Genomic DNA, 17,189 nt, shown 5'->3' on the forward strand with positions numbered 1-17,189 from the left:
CCAAAATAAAGCTAATTGGGGGCATGGTAGTGGGTAACGTTTACAGTCTATTGCCAAAGGGGTCATACATCTTTTTGACTACTAATGAAAGTGCTAGGTATCCGGAACATCAATGCATACCTTCCACAGCTGCTGCATCGGTCATACCACAAGAGGTTCTCAGGGTAAGAGTGCTCAAAACTGTCAAGTCAGGAAATGGCCATCCTTTTAATGGCTCAGATTCAAACTTTTTATAGAATACACATGATGGGAACATTGCAGGATTAAGCTATTGTGGCCTTAAGCTAACTGACTTCTGGAGCGATTTAGGGAAAACAAAGAAAATTAACAAGTGTACCCCCCACTCTCACCCCCCACTCGTAAAAGCTCTGGCCCAAGGTCTCTTTGCATAGCACCACAAACGGATGACTATTGTGAGGAGCCAGGAATGCGGAAACAGAGGAGGCATATGTTTATTAAAATAAATGCTGTTGTAAAATGCCTCACTATCCCTATTCTAGGAGGAATTTCCCTACCTCAAACTAAACTACGGACTCTGTCCAGTTTCAAGATGTCCAAACAAAATGTCTGTCCTGTGTCCGTAATCCTATTCTGGCCCTCAGACTCTAAGCAGTAAAGGCGGCTGTTCTAGACTTTTCCAAGTGCTAAAATGTTCAAGTTCAACACAATAGCTCCAATTCAACAGAAACAGAAATACTTTTTTCATGAACAATGCCCCCCCCCCCCCCTAGAGATTGGCTTCCTTACCTAGGCTCCTTGTATTAACTTTCAGCAGCTCAACACTTGTGGGGAATTGGCTCCCTTCCCCAAGCTTTCTCTTACTGTAATACTGTACAGTTCTGTTAGGGATAGGTCTTCTCCTAAGGACTTCCCTCTTCTCTTTATAGTTTCCCAATATCCCAATAGTTCATTGAGCCAAGAACCTTCCCTTGCAGGTCTATACAATATTCTAAACATCAATCGTCACCTGAGCATACTTCTGCCAGGTCACTTTGCACACTTGTTTCACCTTCACCTGGTGTACCTTGCTACCAGGACTTCATTATTTAAACATTAACCTTCACCTGGTATACTCTCCTGTCAGGACTGTATTGTATAAGCAATTTATTGTACAAATACTTGACTTCATTTGGCCTTCTCTCTGGGTTATTATTTCCTCCCTCCAATTAGGGTTTAATAATCCATTAACAACTTGCATACTAAATCCTCGGGCTTCTTTAATGATTGTGTTACTTTCTGTCCGTCGCGTTCTTAGGAAGAGTTTCACTTTATTTAATACCTCAGTAACCCGTTCGTTCGCTGAAAACCTGGTAACCTTACTTTCTTCCCAGGGCTTACCGGTTGCCTGTTGTGCCTTTTCGTTCCTCTTCCGCATTGCTGTACTGCTCTCATGTTCACCTCCTCTAGCGCTGTAGTGCCTTTGTGTTGGTCTTCGTGATGTGTGGTCTCCATGGCTTTCGCTCACCAAAAGGTGAACCGCCCGCATCTTTGTTTCTCCATTCCTTCATCGGGTTTGCTTCTCAGACCTCGACCACGGCGCTCCTGCGTTCAACGCGGTACCCAGTCAGCTTACGGTTCACACGTTGATTTGGCGTCTGCAGATTTTACTCTCTCCTGCTTGCTATCACCTGCAACCAGCCTGTATTTAAACTTCCCGGTCTGCTTACTCATTTCCCAACAACAGCACTGCAGCGTTTGCTGCCCAGTCCTTGTAATCTTCTTTACTTAGTCACTCTTCTTTGTGTCAGTGGTTTTACAATTGGTTTCTGAATTGTTAGGGAGAATTTTCAGTTCTTGTGCCAATTCCTCTTATCCTGAGAGACCACTTGTTGGACTTCTGGGATCTTTTTGATCTGTTCTCCTGAGTGAGTGAGACTTTTGACCACTCGTTCTTTTTGCTCTCCCATGAGAACGACTGTTAGCAAGGATAGTAGGATACTTTTTATCTTACCTTTTCTTTTGTGGGATCAGCACACACCACCTTATGTGGGGTGCTGGAGGGGTTACACAGGAACTCCTTTCCCACTGCTCCTGTAACATTTTAGTTACAGTAACAGACACACTTAAATGGCTGGTGGCAGTGGATACATTTTTCTACCATTTGTGTGTAAGTTACTCGCAGGCTGTTTCCACAGCTACAGTAACGCACCCTTGGGTGACCATTTTCCCAAAATGGCCCCAGTTTTCTTTTATCGCCATTTTTCGTTTGTGTGTCCCTTCTTGGCCCTTCTAACATTCCAGATGGGTGTTGCTTTTGGAGCGATCCCTTTGTGAAGCCTGCCCAGGCTCCAGTGTGCCTGCTGAGGCAGGAAGTGAGGTAGGAGCCAGAAACTTCTCTGGCCTTTGTCTGTAGGTATGCCTGGCTCAACCCAGTTTGAACTGAGTGGCTGGCTGTCCTGCAAGGACAGCCACCCCCAGGTGATTGACAAGTCCATAGGACTGAGTGAATGGGTTCCTGCACAAAAGGCAAGGCTTTTGGGACTGAAGGCTAGGTCGACAACTGGAACTAAAGCTCCGAAGATGACCAGAAACGCCTGCAGCACCTCCAGCACCTGCAGAAGCACAGCTGAAGTACCGCTCCTGTCCTGACCCCGTTTTTGAATCGACAGGGAAGCTCCGTCAAGTGGGCTGCTAGGCATAACAAGACTCAAGACAATCATCAACTTGAGCCGTCCCCCAACGTCCTACAACCGTCCAGGGTTGCAGAATCCCAATAACCCGGGGTACCGTGACCATTTTGGAGTGCATCATCTTACTGTTGACGAATCTCGCCGAAACTTCGGTGGCATTCGTGTGGACCTCCAGAAGCAAGAATCCTCTCCTCTGGTGAGTGCAGGACCGACTAAAGGAGAAGATGCCAACTCTCGGTGATCGTTCGCTGCTGCTGATAAAAAGGAGCCAAAACCACACACCAACGTGGGCGTAAGAAGAATTCTTTGCCGTCGAGTCCCTCTCTCGACTACTGCTGCAGAAGCCCGTCCAGGGTCTCCCCTTTCGTCATGAGGACAAGGAGACCAGATATGCAGCCGTGCACCAGAAAGGCACCCAGATGCATCATCGTCTTCACTCTCCAGGTACTGTGGGGCTCTTGGTAAACTTACCTTGAGTCAATTGTGTCAATCCTGTGTTCTTGGAGTACCGTTTTACTGTTTAGTTTTAATCTTCACTACTCTCTGCCTCTTCCTCGGCCCAGTCAGCAGTATGGATTCCCTAATGGGAGTTTGGGGCTCAAATAGGTTAGCTTTATACAGAAGTGGGGGATAAGTGTGACAGTATACATTAAGGCATGAGGGGCTGAGGAGACATCCCTGAAAGGGAAAGGAGGGCATGCAGTTTTCTCTGAGGACGTCATTGAGTCTCCCTGAGAGTCACCTCCCCCTGGTGGTCCTTCATCATATAGCCACCCCCTGGGTAAGTATCAGGTAGCGATTGCCTTCCCCTGTCGACCTGGGGGAGGCTATCACAGGAAAAGGAGTGATGACATCCTCGGATTCATCAAATACCCTTCCCCTAATGCTGTTGGTTCCCACAAGTTTCTAAGGGAAAAAGGGAAAGGAAGTCCACGTTCCCCAGTTCAGGTCCCTTCCGATGTTCATCCGTGAAACAATAGGGCTGCAAATCTAGGAACCAGTGCATGACACGTGCATTAATATCTTTATGCAGACTCATCCCTGTGAGTGGGGAACGATCAGTGACTAACTTGAATTTCCTGCCAGTGAGATAATATTTCAAATATGAAACTGCCCATTTTATAGCAAAGACCTCTAACTCAATTGTGGCATAGCCTTTCTCTCTAGGGAGATATAGAGAATAGGGTGTTTGATGCCATCATGACTTTGGGAGAGAACAGCTCCTAATCCCACATGTGAGGCATCAGCCTGCAAGATACACTCTTTATTAAAGCTGGCCACCTTCAGCACTGGCTCACTACATAAAATATCTTTCAGTTTATCAAAACAAGTCTGATCTTCAGGGGTCCATTTAATTTTCAGGGGTTCAGCATTTTCCAGCTTATCAGTAAGGTGATAGATGAATAGTTGGAAATAAACCACCTAGAATACTCCACTAACCCCAGAAAAGCCCTTGGATCTTTTTTTGTTTTGCTTATCAGGGTGTACTGCCTTTACTTTCTCACTGTGGGGCAGAACAAGCCCATTCCCTACAAAAAAACAAGGTACTGGACAGCTGATTGTGCCAAGTTGCACTTGTTTGGGTTTGCTGTAAGGCCTGCTTTTCTTAGGATTCTGACAACCAAAAATAAATGGTGTAGGTGTTCCTCCCATGATCTACTCTGGATAATAATGTCATCAATATAAGCCCACCAATCTCACATCGGCTAATCCCACAAGGGGGGTCTGATGCCTTCCTACTTCGTGGGAAACATATTTTGACCAATCAAAATGAAGGTATTATGTGGGGTGTATTCTTTCCTCCTCAAACCGTAGGGTTGGTCTGAAACAAATAATAGACCTACTGCTCAATACCAATTTTTAATAAAAGGTAAACATTACTTCTCCATTTTATTACACATATTAGTAACCTTATTAAGTAACACACACTAATAATAGCATAAAACAAAAAAAAAATTAATGCATAAAACCCAAATGATCTGGTACAAAAATCAAACCAAACATCAAATTGTATACAGTTAAACAATGAACATCATTTCCAGTATCACAAGGACCTGGTTTACGCTAGTGTGGATTTACTAAACACCAATTTACACGATGTGATGCTATCTCAAATTATACAAGTTTCTGTCCTTTTGAGGCTTAAATATGCCGGACATTCATCAGAAGCATAACAAATCCACTTGTGTGCATCATGTATTGGCTGGCGGTTGGTTTCAACCCTCTATCACCCTGGACTTCCTGAGGATCCCTGGGTGGTGTTGCTGAATTAACTTCTATGCACCACCCGCAACCAATCGTGTTGCTGTATGCCTGCTTCATGACTTGGACATTTTCAGACTATCTTCATCTTGCTATGCTCAATTGGTAGTGGGAACTCTCCTCTTTCGGTCGAAATTGAGACTGGATTGAGTTTCCCCAGCCCAGGCAGACAGGTCTCCCACAACATTTGGAATTGTTCTATATGTGAAAAACCATAGGGTGTTTCACAACCTATCCCCCCGGGATCCTGTATTCAGGTGGCCAGGGAAAGGCCATCGCTTTTGGATCCCGACCTTGGGGGTGGACAAGCGAGGGAGGATCACCTTGTTAGGGAGGTCCTCGGGAATGGGGGAAAAGCACCTGATGGTGAGACATGGTATCCCCCTTTTTCCATAACCCATCTAACACCTATCCCTACCTATTTTATGGAAAACTACATCTCCCATAATTCCTCCCCACTTCTCACTGACAACACTACTGAGCCGAGGAAGATGAGGATTGGGGCCAGGAAGATTACCTCTACTGACTTGCAATGGCTCTGTCCCTTTAATGAGACCAGGCAGAATCAGGCATGTAATCCTAACTACACACACCTGCCACTTGTTAACACTCCCCGTCAGGATAAAAGGTGGCACTCACAGGCACACGAGAGCGAGGCTGGGTACGAGAAGGTTAATTGTTTGTGCCGGTGAGTCGTGTTGTGCCAGTAAGTAATGTTCGCTAATTCACTCAATATGTCTCAGAAATCTTCAGTACAATGCATAAATTAGAAAATTCAAAATTTGTTCTGCTCCAGATTTATTCTCTTGTGACAGCTGACACGTATTTCGACACTGGGTCATTTTCAAGGCTGTTGGTTTGTGCAGAATCGTGTCAGAAATATGACATGTGGTTACAATAGCAGAAAGGAAACAATTTATAATTTAAGGGCAGGTAGGTGTGACATGAGGTGAAACAAACAAGAACATATGTCATTCAAAAATTGGTATTCATTTTGTTAAATTTAACTTCATTTGCTCATAGATCTTTGCTCATAGACTTTTGTGATGGTTGTGCAGAGCACCCAATAACCCATGCCCGGTACATATTTCCAAGCTTCCTTAATAGTGCTTGTGGTAATCACAAGACATTCCTGTGTTTGTGTCTTTGATAAGAGGTCACGTTGCACACTTGTTTCACCTTCACCTGGTGTACCTTCCTACCAGGACTTCATTACTTAAACATTTACCTTCCCTGGTATACTCACCTGCCAGGACTTTATCGTATAAACAGTTTGTTTTACAATTACTTGACTTCATCTGGTCTACTCTCTTGCAGGGACACGGTTACTTTAAAGATATTCAATGTCACCTGGAATTCCCTTTGACAAGGGCCTTATTATACAAACACTTTACTGCACAAATCTTTAGCTTCACCTGGTGAATTCTTGTGCTAGGACCTTTTTACATAAACAATTAATTACTCAAATACTTGCCAGGTCTTTGTCATATGGGTTATTCTTTCCTCCCTCCAATTAGGGTTTAAAAATCCATTAACAATTTGTATACTAAATTCTCTGGCTTTAATGATGTTACTTTCTGCTCACAGCGTCCTTATGAAGCGTTTCCCTTTATTTAATAACTCAGTAACCCATCCGTCTATTCTACATTTACCAGCTATTTCTGTTTCTACACAGCAACCTTTGGTCACTGACAACCCGGTAACTTCTTCCCGGAGCTTACTGGTTGTCGTGCCTTTTTGTTCCTCTCTGCCTTGCTGTACTGCTTTTGCGTACGCCTCCTCTAGCGCTGTAGTCCCCTGGTGTCAGTTTTTGTAATGCGCAGTCTTCACTCTCCAAGCGGTGGACTGCCCGCACCTTCACTTCTCCGTCCGGTCTGCTTTACTAACTTCTGCAACAGCACTCCTGCCTTCAACACGGTACCCAGCCAGCTTATGGTTTGCAAGGTGATGTCGGCGTATGCAGCTTTCCTCTCTCCTGCCTGCTGTCGGCTGTGATCAGTCAATATTTAAACTTCTCGGTCTGCTTACTCATTTCCCAACAACTAGACTGCAGCGTTTGCTGTTTGGCTGTCTCCAATGCATCCGATGCTTTGCATAGACGACAGACTCGCTCTTTAATAGGAATCTTTTCTCTACTCCCCATAACCATCCTTGTTGGTAGTTGTTCCATTCTAAATAAGACGATGAAGCGCCTGAGCCTTTTAGATGGACATAGGTTCAGATATGCCTGTGGCTTCTTAAAGGTGTATAGTCTGTACTGAACAAACTGATAGCTCTTTAACGTACTGAGGTGGCCAAAGTTCTCTAAACAATCTCATAACTCAACACGCTTCCCAAGTGCGTTCTGCACTTCATCAGAGTATCTAACTCCTCTGCAAGGCAAGCCTATTTCCGCTAGAAATGTTGTCATGGACTCATATAGTGAGCAGGTGGTATGGTTTTTAACTAGTTCCTGGTGGACTGCCATCAGGAGTGGGTTTGTTGTTCCACTAATCATCTTCAAAAAGAACCCTGTCCTCTTCTTTAGGACTATCGCTTTTAGGGATGGTAATCCTAGTTCTAGTCTTATTAGGGCCATAGGAACAACAGGAGGTAGACCAAGGACCTGATGCCAAATTTTCCCTTCAATGACCTGAAGCCATGACAAATCAAAAGTCAGAAGGGCCTCTAGGCCATATGTTATCGGGATAATCACTTGTATGTATAAATGGTGCATGCCCCATAGTGTAAAGCCACCCTGCTTACTCGTAAAACTGGAAATCAGTGCAGTAACTTGTGCTGCTCTGGTAATGCGTGTTTGTCTGCATATAACATAGTCGCCGTTGGGCTTAAACTCAACCCCCAGGTATCGATAGGAGGGAGCATATAGTATATTTATGTGTTACGCTTTTGCTAGTCTATCTCAGCACTTTGGTCTTCTCTAAATTGATAGTTAGGCATTTGCTATTAGCGTATTCCCATAATGCTAACGCAGATCGTCAGGAGCCCACTTATAGTGTTATCCAGAATGACCAGATCGTCTGCGTATGCTAACACGCACAAGGGGCCTCGCCAATTTTAGGGGGACAGTTTTTAGCTACTGCTATTGCTGCTGGTATGTCATAGACATGCAGGTTGTATACAAGTGGCGCAGTGACACATCACTGCTTTACTCCCCTATTCTGCCGCACCATTTCAGTCATATGTCCTTCATGATCTAATTTAAGTCTGACTAAAGTATTCTGATGCAGAAGTCTGAGGTAATACAGGAGTCCCTCCGGGCAGCCCATGTCTTCCAGTTTTAACCACAGGCGGTTTCTGGGGATGGAGTCAAACACAGCCTTGAAATCTATGTGCAAAGCATAAAGCGGAGGCTGCCCCCTACTGCGCACCGTAGTGCGTAGAATGTCCATCACCATAAGGTTATGGGTGGTAGAATAGCCTTGTCAGAACCCACTTTGGAATTTACATAGGATGTTGGGGTCGTCCACCCATTTCTGCAACTCCTTGAGCAATAATGATGCCAACAATTTTCCTGTTGTGTCCAACATAGATGTTAGCCTATAATTATTACGATCTGACCGATTTCCCTTTTTAAAAATGGGTATTAAGACTGCTGGTTGTCAGGAATAGGGTATCTTTCCCTGGGCCAAAATCTTCTCGAACAAAATAGTTAGCAGGCTGGCCCAGAACTCTGGGTGGCTCTTGATGACTATGTTGGCCAACCCATTATGACCAGGAGCTCTTGAAGATTTTAACTGTTTGATTTTATTCAATATTGCATCATACATCTATGGGTGGACGCAACAGTGCTCTACTCACTGATGTTGTGACATCTACATCGGACACTGAGTTACGCTCTTCAAGGAACTTTACCCATTCTACTCCACAGATTGGGTTAACTAAATTACCTTTCACTGCCCCCCTTGCCTCACTTAGCAGTGACCAAATGTTGCGTGAATTTTTGGAGCAAATGGTCTGCACTACTCTTTGATATGCTCGATTTCTCTCAGCCTTTTTTATGCTCTTGATGGTAGCTCTATATCCATTCTTGATTTTCCTCACATTATCATTATATAATGCCATTGGTATATTCTTTACCTTCATGCTACGGAGATCAGCTCTAAGACCCCTTTTTGCATCTCTTATCTCCTTTTTGAAGGGTAGCATCTTTCCTTCCCCTCTTACCATTAGCCCCATAGGGGATGCAGCGCGTTTACCAGAAAATGCAAGGATCCAATCTTCAATTGAATGACTGACATAGACATGGCTTAAAGTCAGGAAGCTCAAAAGATCCCTTGGTGGCTAGCGCTTCTATTGCCTGGTTTATGTTTTTGTCAGAGCAGCTAATTCTTGTCCCTGCTTTATTAACATCTATTTCACCTATGCTCCTTTCTACAGGACCACTACTGGGAACATTGAGGGCACACCAGAGGATGGCATGGTCACTCCATTTATTGGGAATCACTTCCATGTCTTCAACATGAAGCTGCATTTTTGGACACACAAATGTGTAGTCTAGTGTGCTACAGATTGCACCATTAGACCATGTGTGCTTGCCAGGGCAGTCACTAACATTATTGATCATTTCTAGTTCACAGGAGTCAAACAGTTGGACCCATCCCAGCCCCTCCACATCGTTCTTGGCATGGATCATTTCACAATTCTCTTTCAGCTTAGGGTTCTGGGAAGTTCCCCCCTCCCCTGTCATGAGGCAATTAAAGTGCCCAACAACTATTAAGGCTGTGTTTCCTAGCTTTATCAACCAAGGTGCCATTAGATCATGCAGAGCATCTTGTATTTGTTGCCTTGACACTGCTCCAGGGGGATTATAGAGACTTACAAGGAGAAATCTTCCATGTATGTTCTCCCGACCATATTCCACCTCAGCTGCAACCAGATTATTCTCTTGGTTGCATTTAAACCGTCTAGAAACCAACGTATTTGCCACCCCCAAAAGTAAGCCTCCAAAGGGCGACCTCTTTCTACCCTTTTTGCATATGACTGGCACACAGCAAAACCATCTAGTATCAAAGGGTCCATTGCCCAAGTCTCTTGAAGACAAATGCAACTATGTTTAACAAATCGACTGAGCGCCCTGATCTCAATAGGTGGGCAAAGCCTCTGCAGTTCCATGAGAGGAGAGTAAGATCTCAATGGTTTGCCAACACCCCGGGCAATGACTCCGCCAACCATTTTAGGACTTGCTGTAAAAGGAGGATCAGTCTGGTATTTATAAAAATTCAATAAGAAAGTACAACCTTTGTCTTGTCCATCTCTTATCTTAACCTTTCATTACTTGCCGACCCCATCCAATTGGATATGGATTTCACTCAATTTTCTTTTTCTCTCACGAAAGATAATTTCCCAGAGAGCATTGACTACACAATGCTGATGTGATAAAGGGGATTGGATATGCAGCAAGAGCACGGATTGTATTGGGTTTTAAGTAACAGCACTGGCTGTAATGGAATTTGAGTAAAAGTGGGGCTATGCTGGGCGTGAAGAACGCAGTTTGTGCTGAGGATAAAGTAAGCACTGGCTGTGGTAGAGATTGAGGTACGAGTGTTGGCGGGGGTGAGGATGAGGTAAGAACACCAGCTGTCCCGGGAATGGAATAAGAGTGCTGGTCTGCTGGGGGAGGGGGTGTAAGTGTACTGGTTGAGCTAGGAATGTGATAAAAGCACTGACTGTGATGAGGAGTATTGGCTGTGCAGGAGACCGAGTAAGAGCTGTCTTTCTTGAGGACGAAGTAAGCGCGCCATATGTGTTGGGGATGAAGTAAGAGCTCCAGCTGGGCTGGGCTAGAGGTAAGAGGCTGCCATACTAGGGACCTGATAAAAGCGCTGGCTGTGTTGCGGGTGAAGTAAGAGCTGGCTGTACTGGAGATAGATCCATGTAATTGTTTGGTGCTTGTTTGGTGCTCATTCTGCCGGCAGTTTTTTTATCAGCACAAAGCTAACAGTTTTATTGGGACATTTATTATAAATGTTACTTTATACAGGGGGGAAAAGCCATTCTACCTTTTTTATTTTGCAAATATAGGGCCTTTTCCTGCTGATAAAAAGACATACAGATGCATCAGAACCGAAATAATAACATGTCACTACTGGGAATGTGGTAAGATCACTGGCACTGGTGGAAATCTTGTCCACTGTGGCTTTGCAAAGAGTGTAGGATAGAGTAAGGGTGCTGGTTGCAGTAGTGATGCAATAAGAGCACTGGTCCTTGTGAGGATTGTGTATGTGCGTTGCGTGTGGTCTGACTAGAGCAAGAATCCAGATTGTTGTGGAGGTTTAGGACCAATGAAAACAGTGTAAGTACCTGGTTGCTGACAATTAATGTTGGTTGTTAGGATGCCTGGTGGGAGGTTCACTGCCGTCAAACACCTGCTGCGAGGTCAGATACCTGGACACACCAGCTCAGAGGTGGGTGGTCTGCAAACACTTACAGAGAAGGGAGCTATCTAAACCTACCTGTTGTGTGGTGAGATCCCACTGCGAGTTGATGAAGTCACCTCTCTCCTCTGTGAAAACGGGCACGTCGTATTCCTGCACAATGGGTGGGCTCGGCCGCTGCTCAATCACTTTCAGGTGGATGGTGTTTGACTCATCTGCAGAGAGTGAGGAAGATAATGTTGTTAGGTGGATGGTAGTGGAGTTTCACACCATGGTGGTAGGACACAAAAGTGAATACTCAATCGATCATGAGTGTCTCAAGAAATGTGTATATGTAGCTGAGAAAAGATCTCACAATATCAAAGTGGACAGTGTGAAAAGTTCTACGAGTATGTAAATAAAGCCTCCTCACAAAAGGGACACTTATTTTCATCACTGGGAAATATTTCACTGCCCATTTCTATCAGGGCAAGTGCCATTATTATTTGCTGAATCAGAAACATACGCAGCTCATCGCACAACATCACACGTGTTATGCGGGTGTGCAACAGAGCACACAGCCCGACAGACTGAACTGCCTGTGATTTTGATGGCTACCAGCTACAGAGTACAGAAGCTGAGAGTTTTGGAGGAATAAAGGTTTTCAGACTCGAAGCAGTCAGGAACCAGCCAATGAGTGCCTCCATCCCAAAACACACAGACAATACTAGCTCATACTCAACTCTAATCTTCAGTCTCCCTTGCGCTCTCATTCCTAGAGCATAAAGGTTTAGCGCAGAATGTGTTAACAGCAGTGTCACAGCATGATGCCTTATAATATGAGCCATGGGTGCAGCCATATATGAGCCATGGGTGCAATGTGTAGCTACTCTTTAGAAGAATGCAGCCTCGCTACAGGGAGGGAGTGTGGAGAATGGTTGTTATGAAGGCAATTTGAGAATCCCGCACAGCCTCAAAGGGGCACATACCCCCCCACCCCCCCAATGTCACAGCCCTCCCCGAAATGCTCTAAAAGGACTTGATAACTGTGTAGGAGATCAGATTGTGGTCCTGACATTCAACCCGAAGACTGTGGCCCACTCTTCCCCTAAGAGTGCTATTTGTCTCATCAGCTAATCTCCCTATTAAATTTCAATATTCAGAGGCCAGGGGGAGACGAAAGTACTTTCAAGTGTCCTCAGATTCCCCAAAAAGCATATACCCTTATGCATTTATTTTGTCTGGTGTTTTGGTTTTGTTAAACGTTTCGCCATTTTTACATAGAATAACAATGAACCAAAGAAGACTACTGTAAATATTAAAAAAGTGTTATATAAAAAATGTTATTTAACAAAACATCCCATTATAAAAACATCCCATTATAAAAACAAATTATGACCGTTTACATCCTTCTTAAAATATCTCAACACCATCCATAGTTGTTCTATCTTAGTACTTTTTTCTTTGCCTATTCTCCTCTTCTGTCACTTTCACCTTAGCTTTCATATTTAAGATTCTCTTTGGAAAGGTGCTTTCCCCAACTTTATCATTAATGACAGATGGTTCACGGATATCATTCATGCCTGTTCCACTGGCGCACACTTGGCAACCATCCTGGACTATTTGGAACTCATGTATCTTTATAATACTCTTTGAACAACCCCTATTCACACTTTGGTCCTTAATTTCCATTTGCACGAATTTGGTACTTTCTTATTTAATTCAGCTAACTACATGTACCATAATGCACCTTGCTACAGTTATTTCCTGGCTATTCCCATTCATCAGCATTGGAATCACAATCCCCAGAAACCCTAGCGATCAGTGCTGCTTCCACCTTCTCAGGACCAGAGAGGGAGGAGGCAGATTACCTTCAGGTGTGTTGCTCCAGGTGCTGCCAATTAGCCTGCCTCAGTAAAGGGCAGGGCTGTATTTAAGCAGCTGCCTGCAGGAGCACAGTCTCTTGCATCAAGAGTTCTCGCAGACCCTTTTTGCCTTGAGCCACGAATTGTATACTGTTCCTGTATTATCCTGCTTCTGATCCAGTGCCTTGCTGCCCTGCTCCTCTGGTCTCCCTGCCTTGCAGCCTGCTACACTCCGCCTTCAGCCCTGGTCCTCTGGGCTCCCTGCCTTGCAGCCTGCTACACTCCTCTGCCTTCAGGCCTGGTCTTCTGGGCTCCCTGCCTCGCTGCCCTGCTCCCCTGGGCTCACTCCTTGCTGCCCTGCTCCTCTGGGCTCCCTGTCTTGCAGCCTGCTACACTCCTCTGCCTTCAGCCCTGGTCCTCTGGGCTCCCTGCCTCGCTGCGCTGCTCCTCTGTGCTCACTACTTGCTGCCCTGCTCCTCTGGGCTCTCTGTCCGCAGCCTACTACAGTCCTCTGCAGTCCTCAACAGTTTGCCTGCACCTTGTGCCATCCGTTACTCCAGCCCTGCTTCCTTGTTTGCAGCCCCCCCCCGTTTCCTGGTTATGTTCCCTTGCTCTCTTCCTTGTTTGCAACCCCTGTTCTTGATCCCCGCCCTTCTCTTCCTTGAGTCTTCTGTCCTCCCCTTAGATAATCCATTTCAGTTATACTGTTTCCTTCATTTCCTTCTGCTAGCTTTCTCTTGTCTTTCCAGCCCTGAGTTACTGTTCTACTATTCTGTGTACAGTTTCCGGTCTCCATTCCCTACAGTCAGATACTAGGTTTCTGCCCTTCCTTTCTTCTGGATTCTGTTCTGAACCTTGTTCTCTTTGACTTCCTTTTCCCTGTATATTTCTGTTCTTTTCTTCACTTGTGTCTTATGTAAATCTTTTGTACAGAGCTTGACTGTTGGTTTCCTGCAGGCAACCTCTCTCTGCCCCTTCCCTTGTCACGTTTTCAGTGTTGTACTTCGTGTCATTGTTTGGTTCCTGCTGGACCCGTACTGGCTTCAGTCTTGTGAAGTACTGTTACCTTGTTCGTGCCTTAGGGTTCAGGTACAGACACCCACTGCTGTTGTTCCCAGCCATGAGCATACAGAGTGGGCCCCTGTAATAGCAATCTGTGCAGAAGGCTGGAGTTTCCAAAGGTCCGTGGAACACTCTTTCACATTCTGCATACACCCCAAGAGGGAATCCAGTTTGTTTGTACCTTTGTATTCCCTGCCCCTTTTTGTTCACAGCTACTGTTGCCTATTCTTCTTTCTTGTTGAGCTTCCTGCTGTGTGTGCTCATCTGTCACCTTACATCACCACAGCCACCCAAAACCTACCTGGGTGCCCTGTGCCACTCTTGACAGAGTGCCATCCTTGACAATATCAGACTGTTCCAGAGGAATTCTGTCCCTAGGGGATACGTAGGCGACCAAATGTCTTTATATTTCTATAGGTTACATTGAACATTTGTTTGCAATACAGGTTTTTAACTGTTTCTATATTCAATGAATTACAAAATCTGCAGAGCTTTTTATTATTTGGCATATTAAAAGGCGAGCCAAGAACATTCATAGTAGGTTTAAAAGTAGACATAAAATACCTTTGGATGCCCATTGCTCAGGTAGTTTACTGTGACGGGACCGCTAAGCCCTACCTAGGTTTTTTAATTCTGCATGCTTACAGTGCGTGACAGCGCTCTCAAGCACACTCTAAAACATCTACTTTAAATTACACAAGTTGGGTTAAGTTATTAAGAAATTAACTGTTCACTCGTAGATAGTCTAGTCTTGAGAAAATGTTCTAACTATATTCAAACTGATTAAACATTGATACATACGTCTCATGGTGGTTACCACCAGCTACCTTCAGGGTTCTAAATGTATGGAGGGCTTGTCGGCCACTTGCTGGAAACAACCAATTCGATAGATGAGCAAACATCTGCATGTACTAAAACAGATCAGATGTGTGAAAAGGATGGAATCACCCAGGGCAATGTGGGAGTGTACAACCCTGAAAACAAAGAGATGGTTTCCTGTGGCAATGTGGGGGTGTACAACCCTCAAATACGGGATGGTTTCCCGTGGTTTACATATTGATGTGGACCAACAAGGACAAGTGTGTAATTTACATTTGGGTACATTTGGTTTATAGTCTTACCACGTTGGTAGCCAAACTAATGCCCATTATTGGCTGCCTTTTGGGTAATAGGGCATTTTAGAAGTCCTGCAAATCCTCCATATTGTTTAGCAACTTTTTTGTGTGTCTAGGTCACAAGTACAAAAAGTCCTTGCTGTATAGATGCTTTTCCTTTTTAAACTGATTTGGGGCCCATCAGAATTCCTAATCTCCACGTCTGACTTTGCCAGGTTTGGAAGTTTGCCTGGCCAACCCCAATTGCCTTGTCACCAGAACTTCAATGCTGCTTGCCCGTGAGTTGGTGGGCAAGCTTAATCACATTCTGTGTGAGTTTGTAAATCTAGGGGCGATGCTATACCATGCTCAGATCCACATTTACTTTCCTGGCACCTGTGCTGACAAGATGGACGACTCCCGATACTGCTGTGGCCTAGTGCAATGGCTGGGCCCTGGTCCCTTGTGGAGGAGTCTTTGTCCCTTGCCCGCCTGAAGACACTATGCTGGGCTCCTCTGCTTCTCCCAACCTTCACTGACGGGACCATGCCTGCAGACTTGGTGCTCTTCTGGAAGCCTTGCTGCCATTGCTGGGCCGCCGAGTAGGAAGCCTGTGCCACCTTACCGGAGCCAGAGTGCATTGCTAGTGAACTCTCTGATCATGCTCATCAATGGACCCCTATGCATCTCCTCCTGCAGTTGTACCCTATTGAAGGACCATGTTCTGCTGTGCTGCTAACCCCTCTGAAACCTCCCCGGGACGCCAATCACTCTTGCTGGGTCCCTGCTACTTGCTCCGTTGCACCCTCCTCACTGTAGGTCGTCTGCATAGGTCACCTCATATTCGTGGTTCCATTGTCCTGGCTTACATACCACTGGGGAATCTGCTGCTACTGACTAGAGAACCCAAACACTAAAATTGACCTATGCACCCACACTTCAGCAACCATTTTTTCCACAACCAACTCATTGATGAGGTGTTCCTGGGCCCTAGGACACCAATCCATTCGCTGGTCTCGTCCTGCTGATCTCCCCGGCTCGGAATTGAGAGTTTTTCTGTGCCCCCCGAACCATGTCAGAATTACATGTGTGTCAGAATTCTGGAATTTTGCCGTCAGGAGGTGCTCCTAAAGGCCCTGTGGTATGAAGTCGTCAGCATGTTATGCTCCTGAACTGGGACACCAATCCACAAACCTACAGTAGAAGTTCTGATAGACTATTCCAGAATTCATATCCAGATCTTGCAGAGCCAGAATGGCGCACTGTGCCCCATGCCTTTGTGCAATCTTGAAACATCTACATGTGCAAGGGCTGTGCTTGATTATTGTCATTCATTCATGCTCCTGTACTGCGCTGACTCCTAGTACTGCTTTGCATGCCCCTAACAAAATACAGCACCAAACATCAGTTTCTGTCTTTGTAGTCTTGCCTTCCCTCAAACCATGCAAACACCAAGGTCAGAAGGTGGAGTCTTAAGTGCCTGCAGCTGGGTCAACAACCAGTTTTCACCTATGAGCAGTATGCCCTTAAAAGTCCTCAATGTTCAGGTCACTGATCCAGCAACTGCTGGTCCTCCCAGAATGTTGTCACTCTACACCAGGCCTTCACCCTCTTGGTTTGCCTGTTCTACTTTGTTTACAGACTAATAGAGCCAGCCACACTTCTTTACAATCGGAGGCCTGATTTGCAAACTCCTTGATTTCCAGTCTGTAACATGGCACGCAAGCTCGGTTCTTATCTTGAAGCATTGGCTTGCAAGCTCCTGGTCCCAAGCTTGAAGCATTTTCGTGCAGCTTTTTTGTGTGGTGCTGATTCCTGCGTACTCACAATTCTCACATGTATCACTACCTTCTGTTTCCAGTTTGTATGTTTTTTTAATAGAGTTTGCTTACTTATTGCTATTAGGAATACCCAAGGTCC

The 17,189-nt window shown here is 45.1% G+C and overlaps 1 protein-coding gene across 12 annotated transcripts in view; it reads right to left on the reverse strand.

Annotated features, from left to right (window-relative positions):
• The window catches only part of NPRL2 (NPR2 like, GATOR1 complex subunit), a 717,787-nt gene that overhangs the window by 385,286 nt on the left and 315,312 nt on the right, over positions 1-17,189 (reverse strand). For all 12 annotated transcript variants that reach the window (XM_069644051.1, XM_069644050.1, XM_069644042.1 and 9 more), the window contains one exon: positions 11,348-11,484. In XM_069644051.1, the coding sequence (XP_069500152.1) occupies positions 11,348-11,484 (137 nt within the window). The remainder of the gene's footprint in view (positions 1-11,347; positions 11,485-17,189) is intronic.

This window comes from Ambystoma mexicanum, chromosome 2p, assembly GCF_040938575.1.
Source record: "Ambystoma mexicanum isolate Mex_15411 chromosome 2p, UKY_AmexF1_1, whole genome shotgun sequence".
NCBI classification, from domain to species: domain Eukaryota; kingdom Metazoa; phylum Chordata; class Amphibia; order Caudata; family Ambystomatidae; genus Ambystoma; species Ambystoma mexicanum.